This window comes from Priapulus caudatus, unplaced genomic scaffold, assembly GCF_000485595.1.
Source record: "Priapulus caudatus unplaced genomic scaffold, Priapulus_caudatus-5.0.1 Scaffold15, whole genome shotgun sequence".
Lineage (NCBI taxonomy): Eukaryota > Metazoa > Priapulida > Priapulimorpha > Priapulimorphida > Priapulidae > Priapulus > Priapulus caudatus.
The window spans coordinates 564,071-591,365 of record NW_014577076.1 but is presented as its reverse complement, the minus strand read 5'-3'; the positions used below and the strand labels follow the sequence as shown (position 1 = coordinate 591,365).

At 41.5% G+C, this 27,295-nt stretch overlaps 3 protein-coding genes across 3 annotated transcripts in view; 1 reads left to right on the top strand and 2 right to left on the bottom strand.

Annotated features, from left to right (window-relative positions):
* LOC106809491 (kinesin-like protein KIF13A) overlaps window positions 1-10,389 on the bottom strand; it is a 248,634-nt gene extending 238,245 nt beyond the window's left edge. Inside the window, exons 1-2 of the mRNA XM_014812582.1 lie at window positions 10,189-10,389; window positions 8,459-8,564 (exon numbers count right to left, since the gene is read on the bottom strand). Of these exons, the coding sequence (XP_014668068.1) occupies window positions 8,459-8,564; window positions 10,189-10,240 (158 nt within the window). The 5' untranslated portion in view covers window positions 10,241-10,389. The remainder of the gene's footprint in view (window positions 1-8,458; window positions 8,565-10,188) is intronic.
* Window positions 10,390-11,936: 1,547 nt separating this feature from the next.
* Window positions 11,937-13,709, top strand: LOC106809967 (lactosylceramide 4-alpha-galactosyltransferase-like). Its single transcript, XM_014813210.1, has 2 exons — window positions 11,937-12,416; window positions 12,731-13,709. Exons 1-2 carry the CDS (start codon window positions 11,982-11,984, stop codon window positions 13,307-13,309), a joined length of 1,014 nt encoding a protein of 337 aa, XP_014668696.1. The 5' UTR covers window positions 11,937-11,981; the 3' UTR covers window positions 13,310-13,709.
* A 424-nt stretch (window positions 13,710-14,133) lies between these two features.
* Window positions 14,134-17,100, bottom strand: LOC106809978 (neuronal pentraxin-1-like). The gene is made up of 4 exons (XM_014813221.1): window positions 16,961-17,100; window positions 16,244-16,490; window positions 15,611-15,752; window positions 14,134-14,596 (listed from the first exon to the last, which is right to left on the bottom strand). Exons 1-4 carry the CDS (start codon window positions 17,007-17,009, stop codon window positions 14,258-14,260), a joined length of 777 nt encoding a protein of 258 aa, XP_014668707.1. The 5' UTR covers window positions 17,010-17,100; the 3' UTR covers window positions 14,134-14,257.
* Between the last annotated feature and the right edge of the window lie 10,195 nt (window positions 17,101-27,295).

Here is a 27,295-nt window from a genome sequence, read left to right as displayed (position 1 = left end):
AGAACAAGCTGCCTTGCTTGTAGTTCAGCGACTACGTTACGAATCCGTATACTTGCGCACACCGTACATAGTTCTTCACTGCACCACCAGCCCATGGCACACTTTTAATATAATAGGCCCTATATGTAGCGACTATGATATCGCGCTGAAGATTACGTTTAGGAGTACATCATTTAGCCCACAAATGTCTCCTTACTCTCACCATTTATGTCGAATACCCCAGACCCGACACACACGCCACAAAAAAACAAAGACACACACCCCACCACCCAAAACCGCGGCCTCATCCCCATCATCCTTATAATATCCAAGAGCCTAACTAAATCACCGTAGGCTATCATTAGATCTGACCTAATACTCTTTATATTCATGTCTCAACTGTCAATGAAATGAAGTGATACTTCAGTAAAACAGCACTTGACGGTTCTATGAGCCATCCGCTATATAACTGTATTTGCCGCTAAGAGACGTCGCTGCAGCGTTACTACGGTTAGCGTGGAGTGGGGTACGTACAGCGTGCGCAGGAATAGCAACCTACACAACGACAAGCGGAGGCCCGCAAATGCATCATCATGCAATGTGCCTAAAGTTGGCTTCCTGTTTTTTTCTGGCCAATCACTCATCCCAAAATTTGCCACTTTTGCTAATCATTTTCAAACAAGAAACCGTTTAAAGTCAGCAATTCAATCACGATGCGTTACTCTATTCTTGATCTTGATTTGATTTTTTAGATGGAAACTAAGCTAATTGAATAGGTATGAATTAATAATTACATGGTTATAAATACCACTGGTCCTTTAACTACATCTAGGCAACTAATTACGGTTACCTGGCCCCTTAGTTCCAAGCTCAGATTTTGCCAATAATAGACCATGGCAACCAAAGTAATTGATATGTGAAATCGGCAACGAGGGCGTGGTAAGCGATTTTGATCTACGTATCCCGTACCATACTAATTAAATAGCACTAACAGCAGCTATTAAACACTAACACTATGCTCATGAGATAGATAGATTCAAGAGCTAATAATACCGTCATAAATTGTCCCATTGTTTAGGATGAAAAGAAGTCCCGAGACTACATGCTGCTGGCAAATAAGGGCAGCACTGGCAATTTGGCACTACAAACGGACTGCAGGGTGCAGGCTGAGTAATTTAACAACTCTATGCTTACATCCAGATTAGACGCATTTCAAACCCCCGCTAATTCCTTCCGTCGATATTTAATGGTCTACACGTTAGCATACGGAATTGTCTGCCAGAATGCCGAAGTTCCATTACTGGAAGCGTTTTGAAAATGCTAACAATTGTACTATGCTGCATCTGAAAGTGATTTTTAGCCATCTTGTAAAATGTAAGCTCGGGCCTGAACAGTAGAATTCGCGTCGTTGCTTTCATTCATTAACTATTATCAAAATCAATGCAGGTGAGCTACTAATAAACACTGTCCCCCAAATTTACAAAAATTTTTACGCGCGTTTTTGTTGTTATTTATATAATACCTAAGCAGAGCTTTAATTACGCCCGTACACGACGCAAATCGTGCCTTAAAATAAATAAAAGGAAATACCGCCAAATCTAATTCTATTCTATCTATCTATCTATCTAATCTATCTATCTATCTATCTATCTAATCTATCTATCTATCTATCTAATCTAATCTACTACCTACCTATCTATCTCTCTATCTATCTATCTATCTATCTATCTATCTATCTATCTTATCTATCTATCTTATCTATCTATCTATCTATGCTATCTATCTATCTAAGTAGCTATCTATCTATCTATCTATCTATCCTATTCTATCTATTTTATCTATCTACTTCTATCTATCTATTTATCTATCTATTTATGTATCTATCCTCCATCCATCATCCATCCATCCATCCATCCATGTCCATCCATCCCATCCATCCATAGACCATCCATCCATCCATGCCAAATCCATTCCATCCATCCATACCATGACCATCCATCCATCCATTCCATTCCAATCATCCATCCATCCGATGCTCATCCATCCATCCACATCCATCATCCCATACCATCCAATCTCATCCATCCATCCATCCTCCATCCATCCATCCATACCATGCCATTCCATCCATGCCATCCATCCATCCATCCATCCATTCCATATCGCACCATCCATTCCATCCATATGCCATCCATCCATCCATCCATCCATCCATGCCATCATCCATCCATCCATCCATCCATCCATCCATTCCATTCCATCCATCCACCATCCATACCATCCATTCCATCCATCGCATCCATCCATCCATCCATCCATCCATGCCACCAGTCCTCATCCATCCTTCGCATCCACCATCCATCCACCATGCATCCATCCAATCCATCCATCCATACATCCATCCATCCATCATCCATCCATCCATCTCCTCCATCCTCCATCCATCCATACCATGCCATCCATCCATCCAATCCATCCATCCATCCATCCATCATCCATCCATCCTCCATCCAGCCAGCCAGCCAGCCAGCCAGCCATCCCTCCCTCCATCCATCCATCCATCCATCGCATGCCATGTCATGCCATGCCATGCCATCCCATCCAATCCCATCCCATCCCATGCCACCCCATGCCACCCATGCCATTCCATCCCATCCCATCCTCTTCTACCCCATGCCATCCCATGGGATCCGATCCGATCCCATCGCATCCGACCCCATCCCATCCCATCGCATCCAATCCCAAACAATAAAAAATAATATAAAGATAAAAGACGTGAAAATAATAATAAATAATAATAATAATAGTAAAAAAAATAGTAAAGTAATTTTTTTTCAAATTTTTACCTTTTTTTATGAATGTAGTAAAAAAAAAATTCAATTAGCGCTGAAGTGGCAGAAGTACATACTAAAGAGTCAAAAAGTTAAGGGGAAATTTGTTTTCCCCCAGCTGAGATTCGAACGCGGAATCTCGGGTTATGAAACCGAACTCCTACCGACTACGCTACGGCGCCAGTCAAGAGATGCGGCATAATTCCCACGTATGTGATGTTACTCTGTACGCACCGCCATCTATTGACGAATATCATTTTTTCAAATTTTTGTCTCAGCCAGAGGCCCAGAACCACCTGCAAGACGTGGTGATTCTGAATATATCTTGAATTACCGCGATTGAGATTAGAATTCGCGTGCTTGCTGTGTTGACTACTTTCTGCACCTACATTACACAGCGGACTTCTTTCATCATTTAAATCATGTATTACATAAACGTCCATCTAACGAATTGAGCAAAACATTTCAACTACTAATGAGGGTGTATTTGCTACTTAAGATATCTGTGTATAATACACCTTATTCACGTGCAGTTTAGAATCTCTTGCCTACAGCAAATGGGATGATGCACAATTGTTGCCAGACTGTGCATACCGACGGGATTGCCTATATATAGCTCGCCTGGTACTGCAAACACGAATAACGACGGCAGATGTGTATTCAATCAAGAGCGTATAAAGAAGGCTTTCTTTATACGCTCTTGATTCAATGCTACTCTTGTAAGGCAACGCTTGCGGACTCCGACACCTCCATTGCTTCTTTTCTCAAAGTTAACGCACAGGCTGCTAACGAATATCTGGTAGTTAAGGTCACAGGGGTACGAGCACAATGCGATCTCATGCAATCACAAAGCTACGATTTCTCAAATCGCATTATAGCACCTCCCTCTCACTGAGGCATCCTTTATCATAAATGTTAAAAGGATTCTATCTGCATTGGCTCTGCATCTGGGGATAACCAGATTCACCCGAATCACTCAAAGGACTTTGATCTATGGATACTTCGTGACTGTTCGCATGCAACCAGACAAGCCGCATGCAGGATTAGTCTCGTGTGAGCTCACTAAATTTGCACAAACGCTGCCGAAATTCTGCTGCAGCGAGGAAATAAGCAGCGAGCAAAGTAGCAGTGCAAGCATTTAGCCTCGGGACGAGGACGGATGGGTTTTTGGCACCGGCAGACATTCGTGATGCCGCAGTTTGTACTCTGCTGCCGCCGTGAATACAGCGTTTAGACATCGACACATCTGCCTTGGAGAAGTACCGATGGCAGAGAATCAATGCTATTTGTAGTAGTTTTCGATTACTGACAGCTCACTGACAAAGACGACCATACAAAGGCCTCCCTAATTCTTTCTTGCTGTACGTAATTCCCATCGAAAATCTTATTCTAGCCAGATGCAGATCCCACAGTGAAAAACCTCTTCGGGATTGATTTTGCTCATCAAGCGAAATCTCAACAGGCAACCTGCATGACCGTCGCGCTACTGCTCCTGCGAGAAGTGCTCGGCTCGTCTTTGCGTGAGAAACACGTCTCTCGTGTGACGTGAAACACACGTGGCATCTGAAGCTTGTCATGGTGCACGAGCATGCACAGATGCACAGTCGTGGGTTCGGGGAAGACGAAACAACCGTCACTCTGACAGAAAAGAAATAATCGGCACCTAATATCTAGAAAGCTCCGCCCAGGGGCGTGTACAGGGGGGTCCATGGGGTCCGGACCCCCCCCCCCTGCTCGCGCAGAAAACGCATCTGAGGGGGTTTCGCTAATTTCAACAATTTTGTGGGGGAGGGCCCCCCAGCCCCCCCCTTCGCGTGCTCGCAAGTTTGGGTTACGGTTAGACCCCCTGCTACAAATCCTGTACACGCCCCTGCCGCCCCTAATTTATTTCCTACGCATGAGGCTGGTGATGATATTGTACGTGTGTAAGAAGGGGTACTCACAGCACTCTTCCTTCAATCTACATAAGTACACATACTTTTAAAAATGCCTCGTACTCTTATTGAAGGCGTTTTCCCTTTATTTCAATGGTAATTGCTCGTGTCAGTAAAATTTCAGTGGACAAGATGTTGAGCCCACGGAGAAAGCTCACATCCACCCCTAACCCATCTACTTCTGATAATATACAATGTTCGTATGACTCATGTAGAATCGGTACTCTACTGATATTGCAGCCAAAACTAATAATCTTCCGTGATACCACTGCACTGAGACTCGTGTTGGTCACTTTGCAAACGCTGTAGTTTCATAGGAAATTTACTGTGAGATTTCGCTGTGGACAAACTAAATTTAGCGCTGACACTGATGGAAACGTGCAAAACGGAAGATAAACTATAATATGCATCTCAGCGCCTGAAGTGATGTGATGAGACAAGTCTCATGCGAAAGAGCGAAGTGAAAGGCGAAGTGAAAGGCGGGCGAGTCTCACAGCAGGAGAGAGAGAGTACTGCGCTGGAAATCCGCAGCTGACATGACATTCACATTAAGAGATGGAGTGTTGCAGCATCCGTAGGGCAGCAACAAAGACCCAAAACACGGGCCTCGGCATTAATTGTACTCAGAAACAACAATGATACATTTCTAATCAATTCAACCGGTATCTTCATTTCAGGAACCATCGTATGCACGGGTAAAATTTGCAGTTGGGAGCATGGCAGACAGGCTAGCTGTGATCGACCGACCGACTAAACCTGTGCATGTACATCAAGGTCTAGCGCGCAGAACGCCAAGAAGTTTCAATCAAGATGTGTCTTGAGCACATCCTGTTATTAGAAACCGCCAAACACCGCAAACGTCCTAAACCCCTCGCGAATATTCATGAAGCCTAGCGCAGACCTGCAATTTTTGGTTGCTCGTTGCTGCAACCTGCAACCGCAAGCGATCGGTCGCACGCCTCAACGCAAGCGACAGCTGTTGTCTTTCCATGACTTGTTTTGTTCAATGACAATGTTTTAGTTTACATGCCACTAACACTAGATGGAGTCTCATATTGTATAGGGCCATTCCACTATTAAAAAATCGATTTGCCATAACTCACCCAAAAACATTCAATCATGTGGTAGAAAATTGACCCAATGAGACAATATATTAGTATGCCTATAAGCTATATGATATTATGATAAATAAGAAATAATTATATAGTATTATAAATCATAACTAAATTATGAGTTATATATTCTATATATATATAACTCTTCATACGCAGGCCTTTATATATTTAAGGTATGATTATTTCAGTGTTGCAGCTCCGACAAATAGAGACATACATGTACATAAAAACACACATTTTCACGTGATGAGATGGTGCTCGCTGATTGGTCAGACGAGAATTTTCGTTGCAAGTCGCTGTCTACCCGCAGACATGCGATTTCGAATTTCGTAGCGATTGCGAGCGGCGAGTTGCTGAAAATCAAATCAGTTTGATTTCTTGGAACTCGTTGCAAGCGACCAGAATCGCTACGGGTTGCATGCGGTTACACGTTCCCGCAAACGTAGCGATTTCACAGCAATTTCGACTGCGATTCTAGAATCGCTGCCGAGTTACATGAAAAAGTCGCAAGTCTGCGCTAGGCCTAAGCAACTCACAATTTTGTAGCTCTATAATATTTCGCATTTGCTGGGGGATCAAAACAAACGGAAAAAATCCCTTTCCAAATTTTACAGTACATCAGCTGAGCTGGATTTTAATCCTCTGGAATAAGCTTTATAGCTTTCGTGAGAAGACGCTACCATAACCAATAAACGTACAGATAAATGTTTGCAACACAATAATAAGCTAATTCATTTGAAAGCCAGTTATGTCAACACGATAATGACTGCAAAAATAAAACGGAAAAATTCAACAATATTGGTCCGAGTTATTATCCCATATTATGTGATGCATTTTATATTAATTATATCTAAAAATGTGATTTGCTGCTAAAACCTGTACGTGCTAGTTTGCACATATATTCTACCATGCAAAAGATGGTAATTCGTGTAAAGAACAATAAATGGTAATTTAAAAGAGCAATAACCAGTGACTAATAGTAATAACTGGTGATCAAGAAGAATAAATGATGATTGAAAACAATGCCTGGTGATGGAGAACCACCATGTATTATAGAAAGTATTCGTTAGTAATCCTGTGTAATTAACAGTAACTGTTTCTAAGAATCAACACACACATCTTTAATTACACATTAATACTCGGTCTAGCAAATAATCCGATTATGTAGAATAACCTCTGCTGAAAATTCCGCATACCACTGTTACGTATGGTGTATAATGATGACCTTTGAGCAGTTTAATTTTCACCTTTTATTCTAGTGTGAACAGATCTAATTAAATGCTTGTGTGTATGTGTTTAACCAATCAAGGGATTCACTTGACAGGTGAAAACAAGGGTTTATGACCACATGCATGTAGACTACAGATGGAAAATAATATAATCATAGATAAAATCAAGAGCTTATAATAGAGATAATAAGAGATAATAATCTCTATTATGAGCTCCTGATAAAATCAATAGCAGCTTCTCTGATCCAAACGTTTTAATGAAATCTCCACATGAAGGCACTACAGGGCACAGCCATGAGAATGGACCACAAATAAAGATGCTCGAGTTGTCTAATTTTATTGCATCAGACTCAGTGCTGCGCTGCATATTTAAAGAAAACACGGCATGTGCAGTGCATGTGCAGTGCATGTGCATATGATAGTGATACATAGTGCCACTTCACACATGCGCAAGAGTGAGTGCAATACCAAAATCACTATTCTGTTTTTAACGTGCAAAGATCTTCACTGCATGTTCCTTTAGTCAATCTTGAAGAATTATTAAATAACAGGGAATAGAAGAAATATTATGTAACAGGGGTAGAAATTAATATTTGAACACGGGAATGCAACAGACTCGATCCCCACCCTCAAAAAGAGGGAGTCCGCAGTCTGAGGTTCAAAATTAAAGATATTTTAACAATAACGCATATATATGCTTATTTTTAAGATTCATGCGGTTGCACGTCTGTCAAATTTTCTTTGGATATTAGCTGAAAAAATACGGTATTTCCACGAGGCCGTGCTCTGGAATGAACTAGGTAGTATGGCAGAAATTTCAGGGAGTCACACAGATTCCTGCATACATCAAATCAGGGAGTCCGACAGTAAATCTGGGAGTATTTGACTCCGGACTCCCGTGAATTTCACGCACGATACAGTGACAAAACTTGAAAGTGAATTGAATCCATTAATATCACTCTCTAGACTTCAATTATAACACACTAAATTCATCAAAGTAAAAGATATTACTCACATATTTGGACACAATTTGTCATTTATTCAGTCAGAGTGTCAAGGTTTACTACAGCTAGGAATAAGATATTCTGGGTAGACAAAAGTGATGGTCTATCAGGCTACATTGGCACTTTCTCATAGTGTACACATACCTGACAGGGCTGCTTGAAATTTAGCTTAAGTATCACAAGTCTTATACATGTTTAGAACACACGTTTATCTTTGAAATAAAACAGCCACATACTATAGTGAATTATCTGGAGCATAAGGACCAAAACTTGCAACTATTACCCTGAAAAATTGTAACTAATTCATAAATACTGAGGTTACATTATTTTTAAATATATATTATGTTATGTGCGAAGTCCACTAACCTGTCTCCAGCTTTAGCAGAGGATGAGGAAGGATGATACAGAACAACTTGCTGCGTTCCACCATCTGCTACCATATCCACAACACACTTTGTTCCAAGCTCATACTCTGAAAATGAGCAGTGCCCAGAGCATAAATATTTCTTAAAGAAATAGCAGAAAATGAATGCGAGCCCTGGTGAGTGGTGACTATTATCTTAGTCATAATTGTTACACAATCACGCAGGCTTACTGCTGATTGGTGAAAACCACAAGTTAATAGCACAGAATATTAATGGTAACAAAGCTATATATACATGGACCTTCTTGCATAGCATGCACTTAGGATAAATTTATACATTTTACATGATCTAGTGTTAATAGCCTTATAACTTAGTTGGCTATATTTAATTACTTATCATACAATTACGCCTGTTGTACACATGCACTTACATGTATCAGACCACTGTTTATTGATTGAGGTCATATTACCTTATTATTAATTGTGACAGCGAAGTGCAAGTCTACTATGTATCCGTTTCATTAATTGCAAGATTCCTCACAAAGATATCTGGAGATGGATTGCCAGCTGAACAACTAGCATAATAAATATATCTATCAGTGTCACCAATTTTTTTATAATTTATTAGTTACTGAAAAGTAACTATGCATATAACGTGATGTATAACGTTGTATACCATCTCATAGCACTACCGGTGAACAGATATCTGAACCCTGGGGTGTCAAGTACCAGATCGAAAAACCCGACAAATTTCGGCACTTGCACTGCAACAACAACGCATTTAAATTCTCTTTTTTCCCCCGGATGATTCCAATCTGGAACAACCTAGTCGTGGGTGTTGTGGAAGCAACTGACGTTGACACTTTCAAGTCAAGGCTTCACTCCCACATGCACACGAACCCACTTTTTTACCCACATTGGGTTCATCCCTGAAGGCAGCACTCACTACCGCTGAAGGGGTCGTTGTCATATATATGTAGTACACGAGGTGTCGGCGAGTATGTCGCCTACGCCTACTACCTAACCCTAACCATATCAGATAGTTAGGCCCCTAGTTACCTCAGGTACATATTATACGCCATTATACGACAACGACTCTTCGTACCTCACTACCTTGTCACTATCCAGTGCAGTGGACACAGACAAGTACGAGATCATAACATAACATAAGTCACTAGTTAATGTGCTAGCTGTATATTCTCTTGCTGTATTGATATCAACCTACAAAATAGTTACACAACCTTAAATGTTATGTACCAGCAGTGAAAATAATACACAAATGCCTTTCGAATGACTCATCAAGATGTTATTACTATTATTAGCTGGTAATATAACCGTACATTGCTACCATCAAAAACTATTCTTCAGCCAACATATACCGAAGAATAAAGGACCAAGGGCGATAACATCGTTAATTAAACCTGCGGATTGTAGTTGCAGAAGTTTCCATTTCGCTACTGGCTAGAAAGGAATAACTGGATTGCGAATGTCACGGCGGAAAGTGTACGGTAGGCCTACCTAGTAACCTACGTACGTTGTTGTTGGTTTACGTAAAGTTTAGAGCAACTATGACGTTCCATATGTTCCTCATTTTGAAGTCACGTGCCGGAATCGCTATCTCGATTCCTAGGATATTTTTAGGAGATTTCATTGTTGTTATCATACTATTCTTATCGACTGACACCAAACGCATAACTTGTAAGTTGTAGAAGTAAAATCAAAACAGACTCACCTCTGCGGCTGAAGGGCCGTACTCGAACGGCTACTTTCACTTTGCTAGACATAACTCAAGTTAATGCTGATTATCTTTATATAGACTTCCGTATTCCGCCGGACGCAACTGGATCTGTTTACAACGTTTCACAGCATTTCGCTATACAGAATTGTTAATAAACCACAAAATGTTGACTTGAATGGAGCTGTCGCGCTACCAATTGCGATGCCGCCATGCTAACATACGGGTTTACGATGACGTAATTTCAAATGCTTTGCCCTCGGCGATCAATGCGCCACACCTCGGCGCGAAATGCTAACTTTCGGGCAGCAGCTGAAAATTACGACTAGTTTGCAGCTACTTATAGCCCGTTTGGCATGCTTATTATTAGCATCACAGTTGACACGTAATAAGAAAATGCAAGATTATGGGAGAACATGTGACTGTGAGTGAGCGTTAATACACGGAATATTTGCGAGTTGGAAATACAAAATGACGTGAAAGGCGATAACGTAAACATAGCATAGGGAGTGAAACGTAGTATTTATTTATATTTATTTAGTAAGAATGAATGAAAGTGTTATAAAGAGAGAGAGAGAGAGAGAGAGAGAGAGAGAGAGAGAGAGAGAGAGAGAGAGAGAGAGAGCGCGCGCGAGAGAGAGGGGGAGAGAGAAAGAGCGAAGGACAGACAGACAGAGAGTGAGGGAGAGAAAGAGGGAGGGAGCGAGAGAGAGCAAGAGAGCGAGAGAGAGCGCGCGAGAGAGAGAGGTAGTAGAGGGGAATAAGCAAATGGCAATGTGAGGGACAATTAAGTAACGTTAGTAAGTACTGTAAAATAACGCCCATCGCAAATAACCATTATATTACTCAATCAGCCGTTGTAGAGAACAAGAATAAATGACAAACAGCGAAAGGAGACTAGAAGGATATAATGAAGTAAGGAAATGCGACAAGGTATGAAGAGAACAGTAGATGAAAAGGGAGAAGAGTGGCAAAGAAGGACTGTATTACTGCGCTAATTCCACTACTGATATTAACACGTAAAGTAGTAAAGAAATGGGCGCAGAAGCCCACAACTAATTTTAAGTCATCTGGGAAGAGAGATCGAGTATATGTTTTCCCCAGCTGGTTTACAGAACAGATGCCGATGTATGCGCTTAAGGCAACAATAAAGTATATAACAAGTTATAAACACGTTTGATATATTGTTAAAAGATGTGCTACCTGTTTAGATACCTTATCTTTCTTATAAAGTTGCACATATAGGCCCCCTGTATGTATAGTCACGATCGACAACAATGATCAGTGATTAGTAGAAAGGTTTCCAATATTAGAAGAATATATCGATCGCCTCTTCACAATTTTTAAAAACGTTGACAGCTAGTTTTTCATTAGGAAGACTAATGAAAAAGAAAAATTGATCTACTCTGTAGCGAGCTATAGAGATAACTCTACGCCAACTGTACGGATCACATTTGCGTTTGCGCGTGTATGTCTGGGCGCGCGTGTAAATGGGAGGCGGGTGATAGAGCTGCTTAGAAATATATATGACACAGTATCCAATTGGTCGCTACACATAAATTTAATTTGCGTAACTGTTACTAGGGAGTCCTCGTGAAGATGAGGATTTTCTCAAATGTTTACCCGAAGTGCGATGACCCTCACATTTTACCGCACGCGGTCACAGAACAAGTTTCCCGCGATTGCCGGTGACTGAATAGCTTGCATGGTTCGCTACACACAACATGCTCGTCCAGACACGCTTCGCGCGCTTGGTTTGCAGCCAGATATAGGCTGGACTTATAACGAGTATGGCTGTCTATCCGTTACGATGGAGAACTAACTGGGTGAAAGTTTTTTCCGTGTGCACTACCCTTTTAATCGTGTCCATATTCGTACGAATTACGTTGGTCGCATATGCCAGGAAGAGGGAAATCGGCGAAGGCTTTGCTGCTCACAACATAGGGACAGGCCACGTCAGTGCGGACGCGATCAGAAACGCAAGCGATGGGGAGAGCAGGCAGCGTCTGTTGTTTCATCTCGTGTGGACCACGAACGCGGATGTACTGCCGGAAGTTGCAGCACTGGCTGTGAGAAGCGTCTGCAGGTTCCATCCAGACGCCGATGTACATTTCTGGATACTAGACGCCGACAAATTTCGCAACGAACCGCCGAGGTTCGAGTGCAACGTTCAATACAAAGCCCTCGACTTGACAGAGTTGTTCGCGGGTCTGCCGATCTCTACAGTAAGATATATAACCTACGAAAAAAAGTCACACGCGTGCGCACTGAGACATATATACATGTATACCAGAAGTATGTATACACGTATCACATATCTATGTTAATGCGTGTGCACGCGTGCGCGTGCGTGCGCGCGTGTGTGCGTGCGTGCGTGCGTGTGAGTGAGTGCGAGTGAGTGCGTATGTGTGCGTGCGTGCTTGCAAGGAGATTTGATACGCGCGTGAGTGCGTGTGTGTGAATATGCGTAGCGCGTTGCTGCCTGACCTATTCTGGCATTGCAGTTGTTCAACCGACACAATTCATTATTATTTTCCAGGAACTTTTCACGAAATCTTCACGAAAAACAAGAAAATATCATATTGCAGATTCCGCTCGGCTCGTTCTTGTTTACAAATTCGGTGGCATTTATTTAGACACGGACATAATCATCCTGCGCCATCTAGCGGGATTCAGCAATAGTTTAGGGTTCCAAGACGAAGATTTCGTCAACAACGCCTTAATGATCTTCGATAAAGGTCACCCGTTCATCCGTTTCGTGATCGGGCAGATACCAGGCTACTACAACGCAAGGCTCAGCAATGCTCTGGGACCTCGATTACTAACAGACTGCGTCACAGCGTGGTGGAAACAGAAGCCGAACAATGCGATACGCTTAGACGACCCTACGAGCGCGCGGCGGATTGCGGATGCTCCACAATCAGCGATATTCGTCTACGGAGCTTCGCTGTTTTACCCTATAGACTACATGTTCGACATGTCAACGCTCAGCGAGCAGTCCCTGCGACAGGCCGTACGCGGGGCGTACACGTTTCACCTGTGGAGCACGATGATTAAGGGCAATGAGGAAGCTAAGCAATTTTTCTTGACATTTTTTAGTAAGTTCGTCGGAGTGTGAGATTCTGTCGAACGAGCATTTACCGCTTAGCACATTAGCGGCCTTGTCTTATTTTTTTGCGTTGTGTTATTTTTGTATTATGTTAATAGACGTTGTCATTACAGTTCATAATTTCAGCAACTATAACTTATAAATCGAACATATTTTCATTGATATGTACTACAAATAGCTCATTTATTATTTAAAAAATAATAATAATAGAGGATTATTAGACATCAATATAACCTGGTAATTTTGATTGTTGTATATCGATGTGAACTAGAATGCAACCTAAATTATAATTGTTTTCTTGTGATAGTAACTATCTTACAATTACATAGTGCATAAGCTTTATTATTTTAATAGATATTCTACGAGTTCAACTACACAATATATATCATCTATTATTTCCTATTATCTACTTCTGATTTATATGCTATGTTATTCTCTGAAGTGAGGAGAGATCGCTAGGAAAGACATGAGCTCGACTCAATTGTATACCTACACTAATTTTAATCATCAAAAATAATATACATAAATTAAATTATTACACCATAACCTCATAATTGGCTCACTGTAGTATGTGGTAAATATAAAAAAATCTCATTCCTCCACCCTCCAACACCTCATTCGATTTTTATATTTAAATACTTTCATTCAGCTATATTATCTTCATTTGTGTCCGTGCGTTTTACTTATATCATATACACACACATATATATATATATATATATGTAATGTAAATATATATATATATATATATATATATAATATATATATATATATATATATTATTCCTATAATATGCTATAATATAATATAATATTTCATACACAACATATTTGAATTGCCACTTTTTATGGAAACGTCATTTCTGAGCACTCTAGTCGGTTTACCAACCTTGCCATTACATGTAATAGCGACTCTCTCGCTCGTTCGATATTTCAACATTGGCGGTAGTTGTGTGCGTTAAATAGCACCGCCGTTGCGGTTGTAATGGTCGCTGGCTAGGAAGGATTTCGTGCGCACTGGCGCTGCATTGCGATTAATCATCTCTCCGTCAAACCCTTGGCAGGCGGTCGGCGAGTAGAACTTGGGGTTGCCACGGAGACCACCCCTGACGTCATACCATCTCAGAACGTTGCCGCCATCGTAGTAGCACGTTCGCGACATGACGTTGACCTCGTTGTCGGTGAGGCTCCGGTTGAAGACGTTAAGGTCGCTCAGTTCGCCGATGTATGCTTGGTTGTAGTCGAAGTCGCCTGCCAACTCGTCCTGCTCCTGTCCGATGACTAGCACACCGTCGTCCTATAAACACGATTTTCGGTTGTTGGGAAAGTTTTTCTTTCTTCTATTATGTCTTGATGGACGAATACGAGCAATTGATTATGTTTCTTTATATCATTTTGTTTTTCTGTTATATATAATTACTATTATTATATATATAATAATTACTGTTATATATATATGTGTGTGTGTGTGTGTGTGTGTGTGTGTGTGTGTGTGTGTGTGTGTGTGTGTGTGTGTGTTGTATGTGTGTGTAGTGTGTGTGTGTGTGTGTGTGTGCGCGGTGTGTGTGTGTATGTGGTGTGTGTGTGTATGTGGTGTGTGTGTGTGTGTGTGTGTGTGTGTGTGTGCTGTGTGTACTGTGTGTGTGGTGTGTGTGTGTGTGTGTGTGTGGTGATGTGTGTGTGTGTGTGTGTTGTGTGTGTGTGTTACAATATACTACGATTTGCAGTTTGAATCGAGAATGATCTTTACGATGGCGCGCGATTAAGATATGTTTTACGAGGTAAACTCCAATTCGCGAGAGAACTGGCATATAATAATTATATGAACATCATATTATGAAGTTTCTGAGAACAGAGCCGGGATGCAATGAAAACATATATATATATATATATGTGTGTGTGTGTGTGTGTGTGTGTGTGTGTGTGTGTGTGTGTTGTGTGTTGTGTGTGTGTGTGTTTGTGTGTACGTGGTGTGTGTGTGTGTGTGTGTGTGTGTGTGTGTGTGTGTGTGTGTGTGTGTGTGTATACAATATACATACGATTACAGTTTGATCGAGAGTAATCTTTTAAGATGCGATTAAGATATGTTTTACGAGGTAAACTCCAATTCCGCGAGAGAAACTGGCATATAATATATGAACAGAGCCGGGATGCAATGAAAACGACGATGGGTAATTCGGAATTTCCAAGAACATGATCTGTGTAATCACGTTGGATAGTTCGGAATTTCCGGGAACGAAGACTGCGTATAATTATCGTAAGCGCATTGGTTAGCACAAGTATACCAGGTTACCTTTCCGTCGTCACCTACCTTTATTGTTACGCCGGAGCTTAACCCGATGCCAGCTGATGCGCGGGATGCATCGATATAGATCGCCCAGTTGCCGAGCTGTTTCCGCCAAATCATGCAGATCTGATGGAAACGCCCGTCACGTACGTTAGCTACCGCTTCTCTGCGAAAAAGAAGTTAGATATAATGGCCATCCCCCAGAAATTTTTTAAAATTACATTCCCTCAGATGCGTTTTCTGCGCGAGCAAGGGGGGGGGGTCGCGGACTCGCCTGGACCCCCCTGTTACACGCCACTGCCGGGCGGGCGCAGCGACCAGGCGAGGGAGGCCAACGCGAGGGGGGGGAGGGTGTGGGAGGGTGTTCACTGTTCACCCTCCCGCCAAGATGAGATTTTGCCACTTATTACACTAAAATGGAGCGACGACTGCAGGTGAAATTCTTGCAAATAAAAAGAAAAACATTGCTTGGGGGGGCTCGCGGGGGGGGTTGTTCAAACCCCCCGAACCCCCCCTGGCTACGGGCCTGTTATATTTTCATATAAGTCGTAGATCGAAGATTTGTAAAAAAAATATTTACGCATGGCCTTACACATATGTCTTCTCATTTGCTTCGTATAAAAACATATAAATAGCAGTATTTGCACATTCACTCACTTGTACTGGCCGGCCACGTAAAAACGGATCTTGTCTTCCCCAGGTAGGTATATGACTATTTCATTGTCGTTGTCTGGGGTGGCGTATGACAGCACGACTAGCTCACTGTCCCAGTCCGTGGTGCGCATCCAAAAGCAGACGGACAATTCGCTGAGTTCCGGAATTGCAGCCGGAAATATAGCATAGCTCTCGGTGTCCTTCGTCGTCCAACCAAGGTCGAACGACGCACGTGTAGCGTGAAGCATAGCTGCGAAAATACGCCCGACCGTCATCTTATCATATGATAGCGCTCATGTAACTAAGAATTGGTCTCGTTTCTATTCATTGGCAAGTAGTCAGCTTTTCACTCGCTCTGCTCGCGCACACGTAGGCGAAAGGCGTACATTACCATTTGAGAAAGCAGTATGAAGTTTTATTCAAATTCGATTTCATTGCTCAGATAACCGACAAGTTATATATACAGCTGAGATATTTTTAGAAAGTATCAATATCTTCTTTGGATTTGCTCTCATTCACATGGATATTGAAAAACTGCATCATACTGGGTGTGCGAAAGAGAGAGATGGCAATAATATAAATTTCTACAATAAAATGCGCAAGCGCCGACGTAAGGAGTCACACTTCGAAGTGTTATATTTTATCACATAAACTAGGTTGAGCCCACGTGGTTAAGCAAGATCGTCTATAAATACTGCATGAATTTAAAAGTAAACTTACCAATGAAAGCTACGGTAGCTGCTGTCAGAGAGCGTTGAATGTTCGTCATGGTTATGGTAATAGCTCAGTCGACTGAAGATGGTAACTTATCCGGTCAGCAACAGCGCTGGGCGATGAAATGCTTCGCAGCTACGCTAGTAGAGGCTTATATAGCATCGGAAAGGCGATATGGCGACCAGGATTTCTCTTATTAGACGTATTTCACACGCCGACCTTGTGATAAAAGCCTATACGTGAAGTAAATCCCTCTGACGTAACTCTTAGTTCTCTAGGGGGCCTCCTCGGTGACGGATGTCGGGCGAGCGATTGTTAGCGCGTTCAGTTGCATATTCATTAGAGAAACAGCGTCCGATCAAGGTGTTGCGGCTATTCCGCTTGCTAGCGAATACAGCACACATGATGGCCTGATAAAGCTGCGAATGAGATAGCTATAACGGGAGCGGATATGTCTGTGGGGGCAACGGTGTTTCATCGGCTGCTATTGTTTGCCCGTACTATAATTGGATACACACGAACACTATACGAGCATTGCGCCCCACAGGGCATTGTTTTGCCGATTGTTTTCGTTCACCATCCGTGTACACGTACTTTGTTTCGTTGTTAGATGTCTATTGAGATTGTGCAGATCGGCTTGGGAAGGTTCTTCGTGGAACTGTCGTCACTCTTGCAATAGTCGGTCGCACGTAAATAAACAGTGTGTGTACACGCTTACATGCTCGCACGTACACACATTAAGACACGTACATGCACGCACACATGCATCCTTACACACACGCACACGCAGGTACGCACGCACGCACACACGCGCGCGCGCACAGTCACAGGCACGTAATTATTTATATGCTTTTACGATCAGGCGCATTTGGTGAAATATTACTTATTGCGTGCTACAGTCACCAGCAATAAGCTCAGCCGGGTAATCGTTAGTAGGTTTGCAAATCTAACAACAATATGGGGCCATGGACTGAGATCACGAAGACTGATCGATAAAAGACGGTCGTGTGCACTTGCCAAGAGGAAAATAATGTGTGACAGCCTAAAATAAAAACTTATAATCAGCGTTCAATTGTTGTAGAAATTTGATTAGCTTTGCAATTAGAAATAAGCATGCACACATCGCCAGGACACGTATATAGCATGTATGCAACTAAACGCCCAAGCAAAAGAAGCGCATAGGCGTGGTGGTGAAACGCACTCTATAGTGTTTGCGTGCATGCGTGTGTGTGTGTGTGTGTGCGTGTGCGTGTGCGTGTGCGTGTGCGTGTGCGTGTGCGTGTGTGTGCCTGTGTTTTACAATCCATGTGAAAAAATTGTCAACTTGTCGTTAATTTAATTTTATCATATTCATGAGAAAAGTTTTAAAACTACAAACAAGTAAAAGTTTACATTTTCTCTTGAAAATCCTCGTTATATATACTTCAAAATATTCAAACATTTATTTTCTGTTGGAACCACTAGAGGCAGTCCATGGAGGTACAACTTGCTTACACTCGAATGTGTCCCCATAAGCATTAAAATCACATTTGTTCGCGCAAGCAAACGTGCGTAGGTTATTATACAGAACATTCTAACTTATATACAAAGCAACCTCATATAACGTGTGTTAGAAAATAACCCGATCAAAACAGCCGATACGCTGGGTATTTCTGTAATATGCTAGATATATTGTACCCAGCAATGGATGGCGCCACTATACTACAATAATGAACGCGCAATTTTGCAATACCATACAATTTTGCATTGCCAAAGACCATAGATAGCAACATCTGTGTACTATATCGATGTTTCACGTGACGTCATAGATCAGGTCACGCGTATTTGTTATGTGTTGTGGTTGGCAGAAGCGAAGCATGCTGCTTAATTGACATTTACAGATGAATGACCACATATGTTCTGATAGAAAGCGCTGTTTATGTAGTGCACGTACACGTGCGTGCTGCGTGCGTGCGTGTGCACGTACACGTGCGTGCATACGTGTGTGTGTGCGTGCGTGCGTGTGCAAGTACACGTGTGTGCATGAGTGCGTTGGTGCGTATGTGCGACTGTGTGTACAGCCGCACAGGTACACGTGCGTGCGTGCATGCATGTGCACGTAGACGTGCGTGCGTGTGCACGTGCAGCTGCGTGCATGCATGCGTGTGTGCGTGTGTATGTAAACGTGCGTGCATGCGTGCGTGCGTGTGTGCGTGCGTGTGTGCGTGTGCACGTATACGTGCGTGCGTACACGTGCGTGCATGTGTGCGTGTGCTCGTACACGTGCGCGCGTGCGTGCGTGCGTGAGTGCGTGCGTGCGTGCGTGCGTGTGCACGTACACGTACCGAGAAAGAGACATATGCGCTCGAAAACTGGCATCATAAAAAAATTGACACTCATTCTATTTTTCTATATTCATAATTTTCTCTATCTGCATGGGTGTCCGTGTGCTTTTACTTCTAACATGCTTACGTCTTACTTCTGCCTTTTATCTGTATTTTCTCAAGAAAATTGCAGTTATTTATTTCGTAGTGATTTCTTCAGGATACAAGTTAGACACATTATTCCCTATAGCGTGGGGGGTTGGACGGGACGGGGTCGCCTATAACGTCTAAGGTGCCGTTGTGATCCAAGGTGCTTCAAGTTCTCTCTGGAAAGTATCCAACTTGTATCCTGAAGATATACTATCTCAGCGTGAACCGATAGCGACAGTTCCAATGTACGAAATCCTACGAATCATGACTCAACGGTGGTAAATAAGAAAGGATATGTTCAATTTGTACTTCAATGTAAGTAATTGCACAAACGTGATCGATAATGAAGGGGCATCTCTCGTTCTCGCGGGTACGACAATCAAGTAGTGCACAGGTTAAAACTATGTAAACAAGTTTCAAATTACCCTGACAGCAAATAAATTAAGAGCAACAAACGTCGGCTTTTCCATACTTTGTGACCACAATTTATTTGGCTTATTCCGAGCTATATAACAATAACAACGTTGCGAAGCCCGAAAAAGAAACATATGCTCTCGAAAACTGGCAAAATAAAAAAATGGACACTCATTCTATTTTTCTATATTCATAATTTTCTCTATCTGCATGGGTATCCGTGTGCTTTTACTTCTAACATGCTTACGTCTTACTTCTGCCTTTTATCTGCATTTTCTCAAGAAAATTACAGTTATTTATTTCGTAGTGATTTCTTCAGGATACAAGTTAGACACATTATACCATACAGCGGGGGGGGGGGGGTTGGACGGGACGCGAAATTTTTTTTCCCACTTGAGTTCCGGACCCACCATAGATAGTGTTTTGTAATAAATGGTTCTTATATATAGGGTTGGATTATTGTTAGTGTTAGGGTTCGGTTACGTGTTAAGGTTAGGGTTCGGTTAGGGATAGGAGGTATTCATTTTACATTGATCAGTGCATTCAGGTTGCATCGAGAAAGTCGAGTGAATGGAGTGCGCTGATTGGCTGTGGTCCGGAACTCAAGTGGGAAAAAAAATTTTGCGGACGGGACGGGACGGGGTCGCCGCTAACGTCTAAGGTGCCGTTGTGATCCATGGTGCTTCAAGTTCTTTCTGGAAAGTATCCAACTTGTATCCTGAAGATATACTATCTCAGCGTGAATCGATAGCGACAGTTCCAATATACAAAATCCTAGGAAATAACAGTTAGGAAATAAATAGCTATAATTTTCTTGAGAAAAAACAACAACTTTTGTGTAAAATTTACAAATCGGCCATCAAGAATAATCTAAAAAGAGTTCCAAAGCAAAGTGAATCGTGAGATATGATCTGTCAATGATTGTTTGACGGGAGTACGGGTACATGTACAGATTTTATTACCGATAAATTGCAGCCTTTCGATTACGAGTTCATGTGACGATTAAAATAGGAAAAATAACCGATGATTAGTTTGTCTTTGTAATCAAATCCGATCCATCACCAATGGTCATGTGTCAATGCGCTCTTGGTTATAAGCATAATCGTGAGCCTCTCTCTAGTCATAGTGCGTGATGTTTGGAGATCTATATAGAACCGGTTATTCCCAGTATACTGAGCCGATACGTAGCTAGTTATATCCTGTGATATTCGTATATAGACGCCAGGCTTGTTGTCATAGTATAATTTTTGTCTGTAAAGATGTTTCCGACCTTGCACTTTCAAATTAGGGAGTAGGCCTACGGCCGCCTAAATGTTTGCGCGTTCTGAATTACAATAGGCACACACCTGTAGTAAGCTGACAACAAGTTATAATCCTACTCCTGAATAATGTTATATCTTACATGGTTGTGGTAGAAATTTGATATATTATTAATACTCTATACTATTAATACTATTAATATATTTATTATACTATTAATACTCTTATGGAGCCTCTCTCTAGTCATAGTGCGTGATGTTTGGAGATCTATGTAGAACCGGTTACTCCTACTATACTGAGCCGATACGTTGCCAGTTATATCCTGTGATATTCGTATATAGACGCCAGGCTTTAGATCTTTATATCTCATATTATATGATAAAGAAATTTCAGGTTTTACAGTAGAACGATGCGAATAACTATGATTTGCTTTCACTGAAAAAGTAAGACAACCAAACAATTTAATAAATGCAGAAGAAGCAGTAACGTATTGGAATAGTCATATGCGATGTTTACAGTCATGTGCGATTTATCTTGTTCCTTCTATTCCAGGATGCTTATGCCATGAATCTATTAAATATGCAAGTATGTATACATTGTCTGCATTGCGACATTACAAAACCGACAAATGTATAAGAAGAATGGTGAGGGGTGGACGGATAGGATGATCGAAGAACGATGAACGAATGTTGGGGAGACACATTCCGAGATGTGTAAAGCATAGCTCAATTAATAAGCATCGCCATTAATAATAAACTAATCAACTTAGAACGCTAGGTTGCTGGGGTAATATACATTTTGGCGTTTCATTAGGTTCAACGCGATACACCATCCACTAATATGAAAATTAATCTATTAGTCAATTAGAAACATGTTTAATAGGAAAGATATGCTAGGAGCGATTTCAAATGGGCCATTCACTTTAAAACTGAGCTGCCTAGTTGCCAAATTTCATATGAATACGAATATATGTTATTTCTCATCTACCTCATACAAATAAGAAAAATACGCGATAGCTAGGCCTACTCTTCGCTATTCGGAAGAAAATACGCGCGTCTTAAAATTTATCATTAAAAACCTTCGGCTACTCCATATGAACACTACTATAGGGCGACCGTTACTTTCGCTAACGCCACTATTTTTTCACGTCCATTACACGGTCACTGCTACCACACATGAAAGTTGTTTGGCCTACATCAGAAAAAATAGTCAAACTACTACAGATAATCATGCGTGCACGTGATTTAATAGGAATGATAGTTATACATTTTCATACACATTACATATGATATGCACTTTGAACGTATCCACAGAATAAACGGATATTTCCCCCTCGCTGTTTTCTCAAGCCCGGCGCACACGTGAGTAATTTTACCCAAGTAAAATGATGCATGCGTCAAAATACTCACGCGAAATATTTTCAGCGTCCGCCGCACACGTGAGTAAAATTACTCTATGCAAGGTATAATTCAAGTGGTAAGGTAGATCACGTGACTGTGCGCATACTGGGCGCACAATGATTTACCATGTGAGTACCAGTGTTGAGTAAATTTACGCAGCTAGCGCGCACACCGTGAGTATTTTGACGCATGAGTAAAAAATTATCAAACATGTTTGATATCGAGTTTCTTGATGCATGCGTCAGAAAACTCAACGAAAATCGGGCGCACACGTGAGTATTTTGACGCATGCATCATTTTTCTGATGTAAATCCTGAGTGAAATTACTCACGTTTAACACAATGTGCCCGCCGCCTTCGACTACCAGACGCAAATCCTATACATAGACCTTGGCTTACAAATAAATAACGACTTCACCGATCTACACCATTTCCTCGGAAACAACAGTTCCTATAACAATTTTCCTATAATTTTGCTAGATTCATAATCCAGCCAGCATCAACCGGTGGTTTCATTGGTTTCTTAATTAAAACCAACATTCTCCCGGGGGGGGGCACTCCATATATACTGCATGGTAGGTATGTGCCGCGAAAGAAACCCCCATTTTCAACCCTAAACTTCCGTTCCAGTGCATCGCATTTTTAAGAACATCTTGTTCCAGAGAATCATAGGTTTAGTTACCATGCAGATCTTACATTTTTGCCGTTCCGGAGACCCTAGTTTTTAACATTTCCGTTCCAGTTCATCAGTGTGTGTGTGTGTGTGCGCGTGCGCGCGCGTGCGTGCGTGCGTTCATCTCTGTCTGGGTCATGTTGTTCTCTCCTATACATAATACAACTGTATATAATACAACAATTATTGGTTCAAGTGCTACAGCATAGATTTTAAAGCAAATCACAGTTCCACCACAGTTCCGGAGACCCCCATTTTCGAACATTGCGAGTTCCAGAGCATCCCACATTCAACAAACATTAGTTTCAGAGACCCCCATTTTCAGGTCTGAGTTAGTTCCAGAGCCCTCCATTTTTGACTTCGCAGTGGCACATACCTACCATAATGCGGGGTGAGTGCCCCCTCCCCCCCTACCGGGAACATTCTATCCAACAAGCGAACGACCACCTTCTTTGCATCTGCATTGTCTCTGCATTTGTTACATATAAGAGAGACCACGGCGTCTACATGCATGAAACGCTTGCAAACTGCGGTAGACAGATATTAAAGTGTTATTTTATTGTTTAAGATTTGTTAGTAAGCTCTAAGTTGACAGTCACTCGCCTTTGGTTTTCTAAAAACCCGTCCAAAAAGAGACACATAACTGCATCCACTTAAACACCATAGCTCACGGAATTACGCTCATTTGAAAGACAGTCGACCTGATATAGAACTCCCTGTTATGCATATCTTCCACACGTTACAACAGCAGTATCTGCTTTCATTACTAACATCGCCATCATCTTAAACAAAGTACTATACCTGTCTCTAGTAATATCACTACTACGAAGATCTCAATTAAATAATTAATCTTACGGGTCAGGTCTCCGACCTTGCACTTCTAAATTGGCGTTTACGGCCGCCTAAATGTTTGCGCGTTCTGAATTACAATAGGCGCACACCTGTAGTAAGCTGACAACATGTTATAATCCTACTCCTGAATATACCTTACATGATTGTAGTAGAAGTTTGATTCCTTAATACTGTACGTTTACTGCTTAACGTCGCTTATATTGCCCATTGCCATTTAATAGCGCACCATACCCAACTATAACTGCATGCAAATTCAAAGTGCTAGTGGGGAAATTTCCTTTAAGATCAATGCGTTTTCACGTTTCTATAGAGTGACTACGTTCGTGGGAAGTCGATGAGAATGAAATTCAGTTCGCGGATATACATTCATAAAAGCGCACATAGGGAAATTGCATAGAATTTTCTGGAACCGTCCACGTAATCTAACCCGATTGAAACTGTTGCTGAGTACAAGGAAACGTGCAAAGTGGTTGGGCCACCCTTAATTGGAACAGAAACCACCGGGAGTACAGTAAATAACACTCAACAACAACTTACTGCGTTAGACACTAGCATTTCGCAACATTAATAAAGCGTGGCTGCATCGTAATCACGATCTCTCACCATGATTACAGCTCCTCATCCTGACTCCACTGTGGTACGTAAGAAAGTAAATGATCAATTTGTACTTCAATGTAAGTAATTGCACCGACTTTATATCGATAATGAAGAAGCATCTCTTGCCCTCAAGGGTACGACAATTAAGTAGCGCACGAGTTAAAATTATGTTAACAAGTATCGAGTTACCCTGATTAGCAACTAGCCTCACCTTCTTATATACTTTGTAATCACAATACATTTAGCATTTTCCGAGCTACAAAAATAGGCGTAGCTAAAACCCAAGCGGGTCCTTTAGCCTATAGATGATTAAACGACTTACATATTAAGATATATATAATGTGCTCAGGCATATGACATAAAATAACATAAATATATATACTCTTCCCCAGCTCAATGAGTTTCCTTAGCAATCTGCTTTTCAACGCGTTTAAAACCGCAAATACTAATGTTGAACAAGAAAATGAAACACATTTCTGCATAGCTGTATAGCACACTGATCAGCTAACACGAACAAGTACAATTAATTATACATTTCAATGGCCCACAAACTATGGAAAATGTCACCAATCAGCATAGAACAAGTTATCTCAGCGTGAATAATTACCAGTTACAAAGAAATTAGACAAACAATGTACTTCTCATAATTATCTAATTGCTCAATCCTCGGCCTATCACTCTTATGTTAACTAGAGCCGCAGAGCGTCTGGGCTCATCTGAGGTCTGTTGCTAGAATGATAAACGTAACATTTAAGTCGTGCGTAGTGAGACCTTTGTAAGGCGCAGATATGTAGTTGCGTACACATCATTTCAGCAACCTTCTGCATTCTGCATACCTCCCAAATCCCATTGGTTGATATGAATCGCGTGCCTGAAACTCCTGTTTTATGGTGCATTGTGACCCTAACCCTAACCCTATTAAAAAAAAAAATTAATTGTTGTAAAAATTATATGTTGTTATGAATTTGTTGTAAATAAATCATGTAAATATTTTCCTTATTGAATATCCTTGAAAGAAAGCATGGATAAAGATAGAAAAATACAGAAAACAGGTAAATAATAAAAAATCGCATGGGATTCGACCCAATGACCTTTGAGCCGTAATACTGTGCTGTATCCGTTAGGCTATCGAGGCATATTGGGTTTGCAGATTATGGATGTGCCATGACTGTAACATCATTGAGGCAGTTCAGGAATCCATGTTTAACCCTCCTCTTGAGGGTCAAAAGGTTATCAGACACTTACTCTTCGCACGTCAGTGGAAAGCACATTTAATGGTCCTTTCAATAAAGTGATAAAAATGGTAGGTCAGCGCTGAAACAAAAAAGTTTTTCACTCTGTTCGTTAGCCCATGTCCTCAGAAAATGTCTGATATCTGACCTTTCCCCCCTGCCCTTTGACCTGTGACCTCCAATTTCGGCACAGTGATTGCTTTTCCTACCATGATGCTATACACCGACTATCACGAGCCTAGGTCGAGCCGTTTAGATTTGTGCCGCAATTCTGCATTTCCTCCCTATACCTTAAAGCCGCACTATGCGCATCCAAACGCTAATTTCTCCAGTACTAGACTAGCAAATACTTCGTGTCATGCATAATCACACTACCTTATGGCAAAATAAACTCTAGTTCCTCCCATTTCACTGCGCGTTTGCTTAAAACCCACAAGAAAGAGGTGCGAAATCTGGTAATCTGGCGCCAACGCCGACTTGTTTGCCAAACAATTTAGCCTCGAAGCGGTTAGGTGACATCACGTTTTTTTTCTTTGCTACACCCGTACCGCTGTACCGCAGCACCGCTGCACGGTTGCTTGGGAGAGCAACGCGAAACTGTCAACAACATCGGAGAATTTGAACAACATTGGAGATATTTTCAAATGCCTTTTATAAGACAACGCGCAGTGAATGGGAGGAACTAGACTTTATTTTGTCATAAGGTAGTATGATTCTGCATGACACGAAGTATTTGCTAGTATAGTACTGGAGAAATTAGCGTGTAGATGCTCATAGTGCGGCTTTAAGTTAAGGAGGGAATGTTGCCCCTTCTTTTACACCTCTTGACCTTTGACCTTTGACCCCCAGCTTCGACATCCCAACTCGTTTTCGGATTACCCCCCTACGTCCCGACTTTCGAATCCGTACGTCGAGCCGTTTAGATTAGAACTGTTGACGGACGCACGGACGCACGTTCATGCGATTCTACAAGCTGCATCTGACTATGTCAGATAAGCTAAAAATACACTGCATGAATAATCTTTGAACTTAAAAATATATTCACAGAAATTGGACATTAATTTAAGCCCGTCACACATGGATGACATTCTATCAATTGTGATCACGGCCGATCACGAACTAGTGTGATAATGAGTAACAAGCAATTGCAGGTTACATTGATTGTGTAATCGCTGTTTGTGTCACTACCTGCGACTCAAGCGCCATTGTAATTTACATTACAACAGGCCAATAAACACGGGTATGCGCAGTCATGCCATTCGGCAAAATATGAGACACCCATAAAGATGCCATCACATAATATGCCACCAGTAATCTCTCACAATTGACGCCGCTAGAATCATTAGTCACAAATGAGAGTGCGTGATGACATATTATGCTCCGTTGCACGCCCCACCCATTGCAATTAATTTCAACAACAAAAAGATAAATATATTTATATACACTACCAGGGTAATAAGA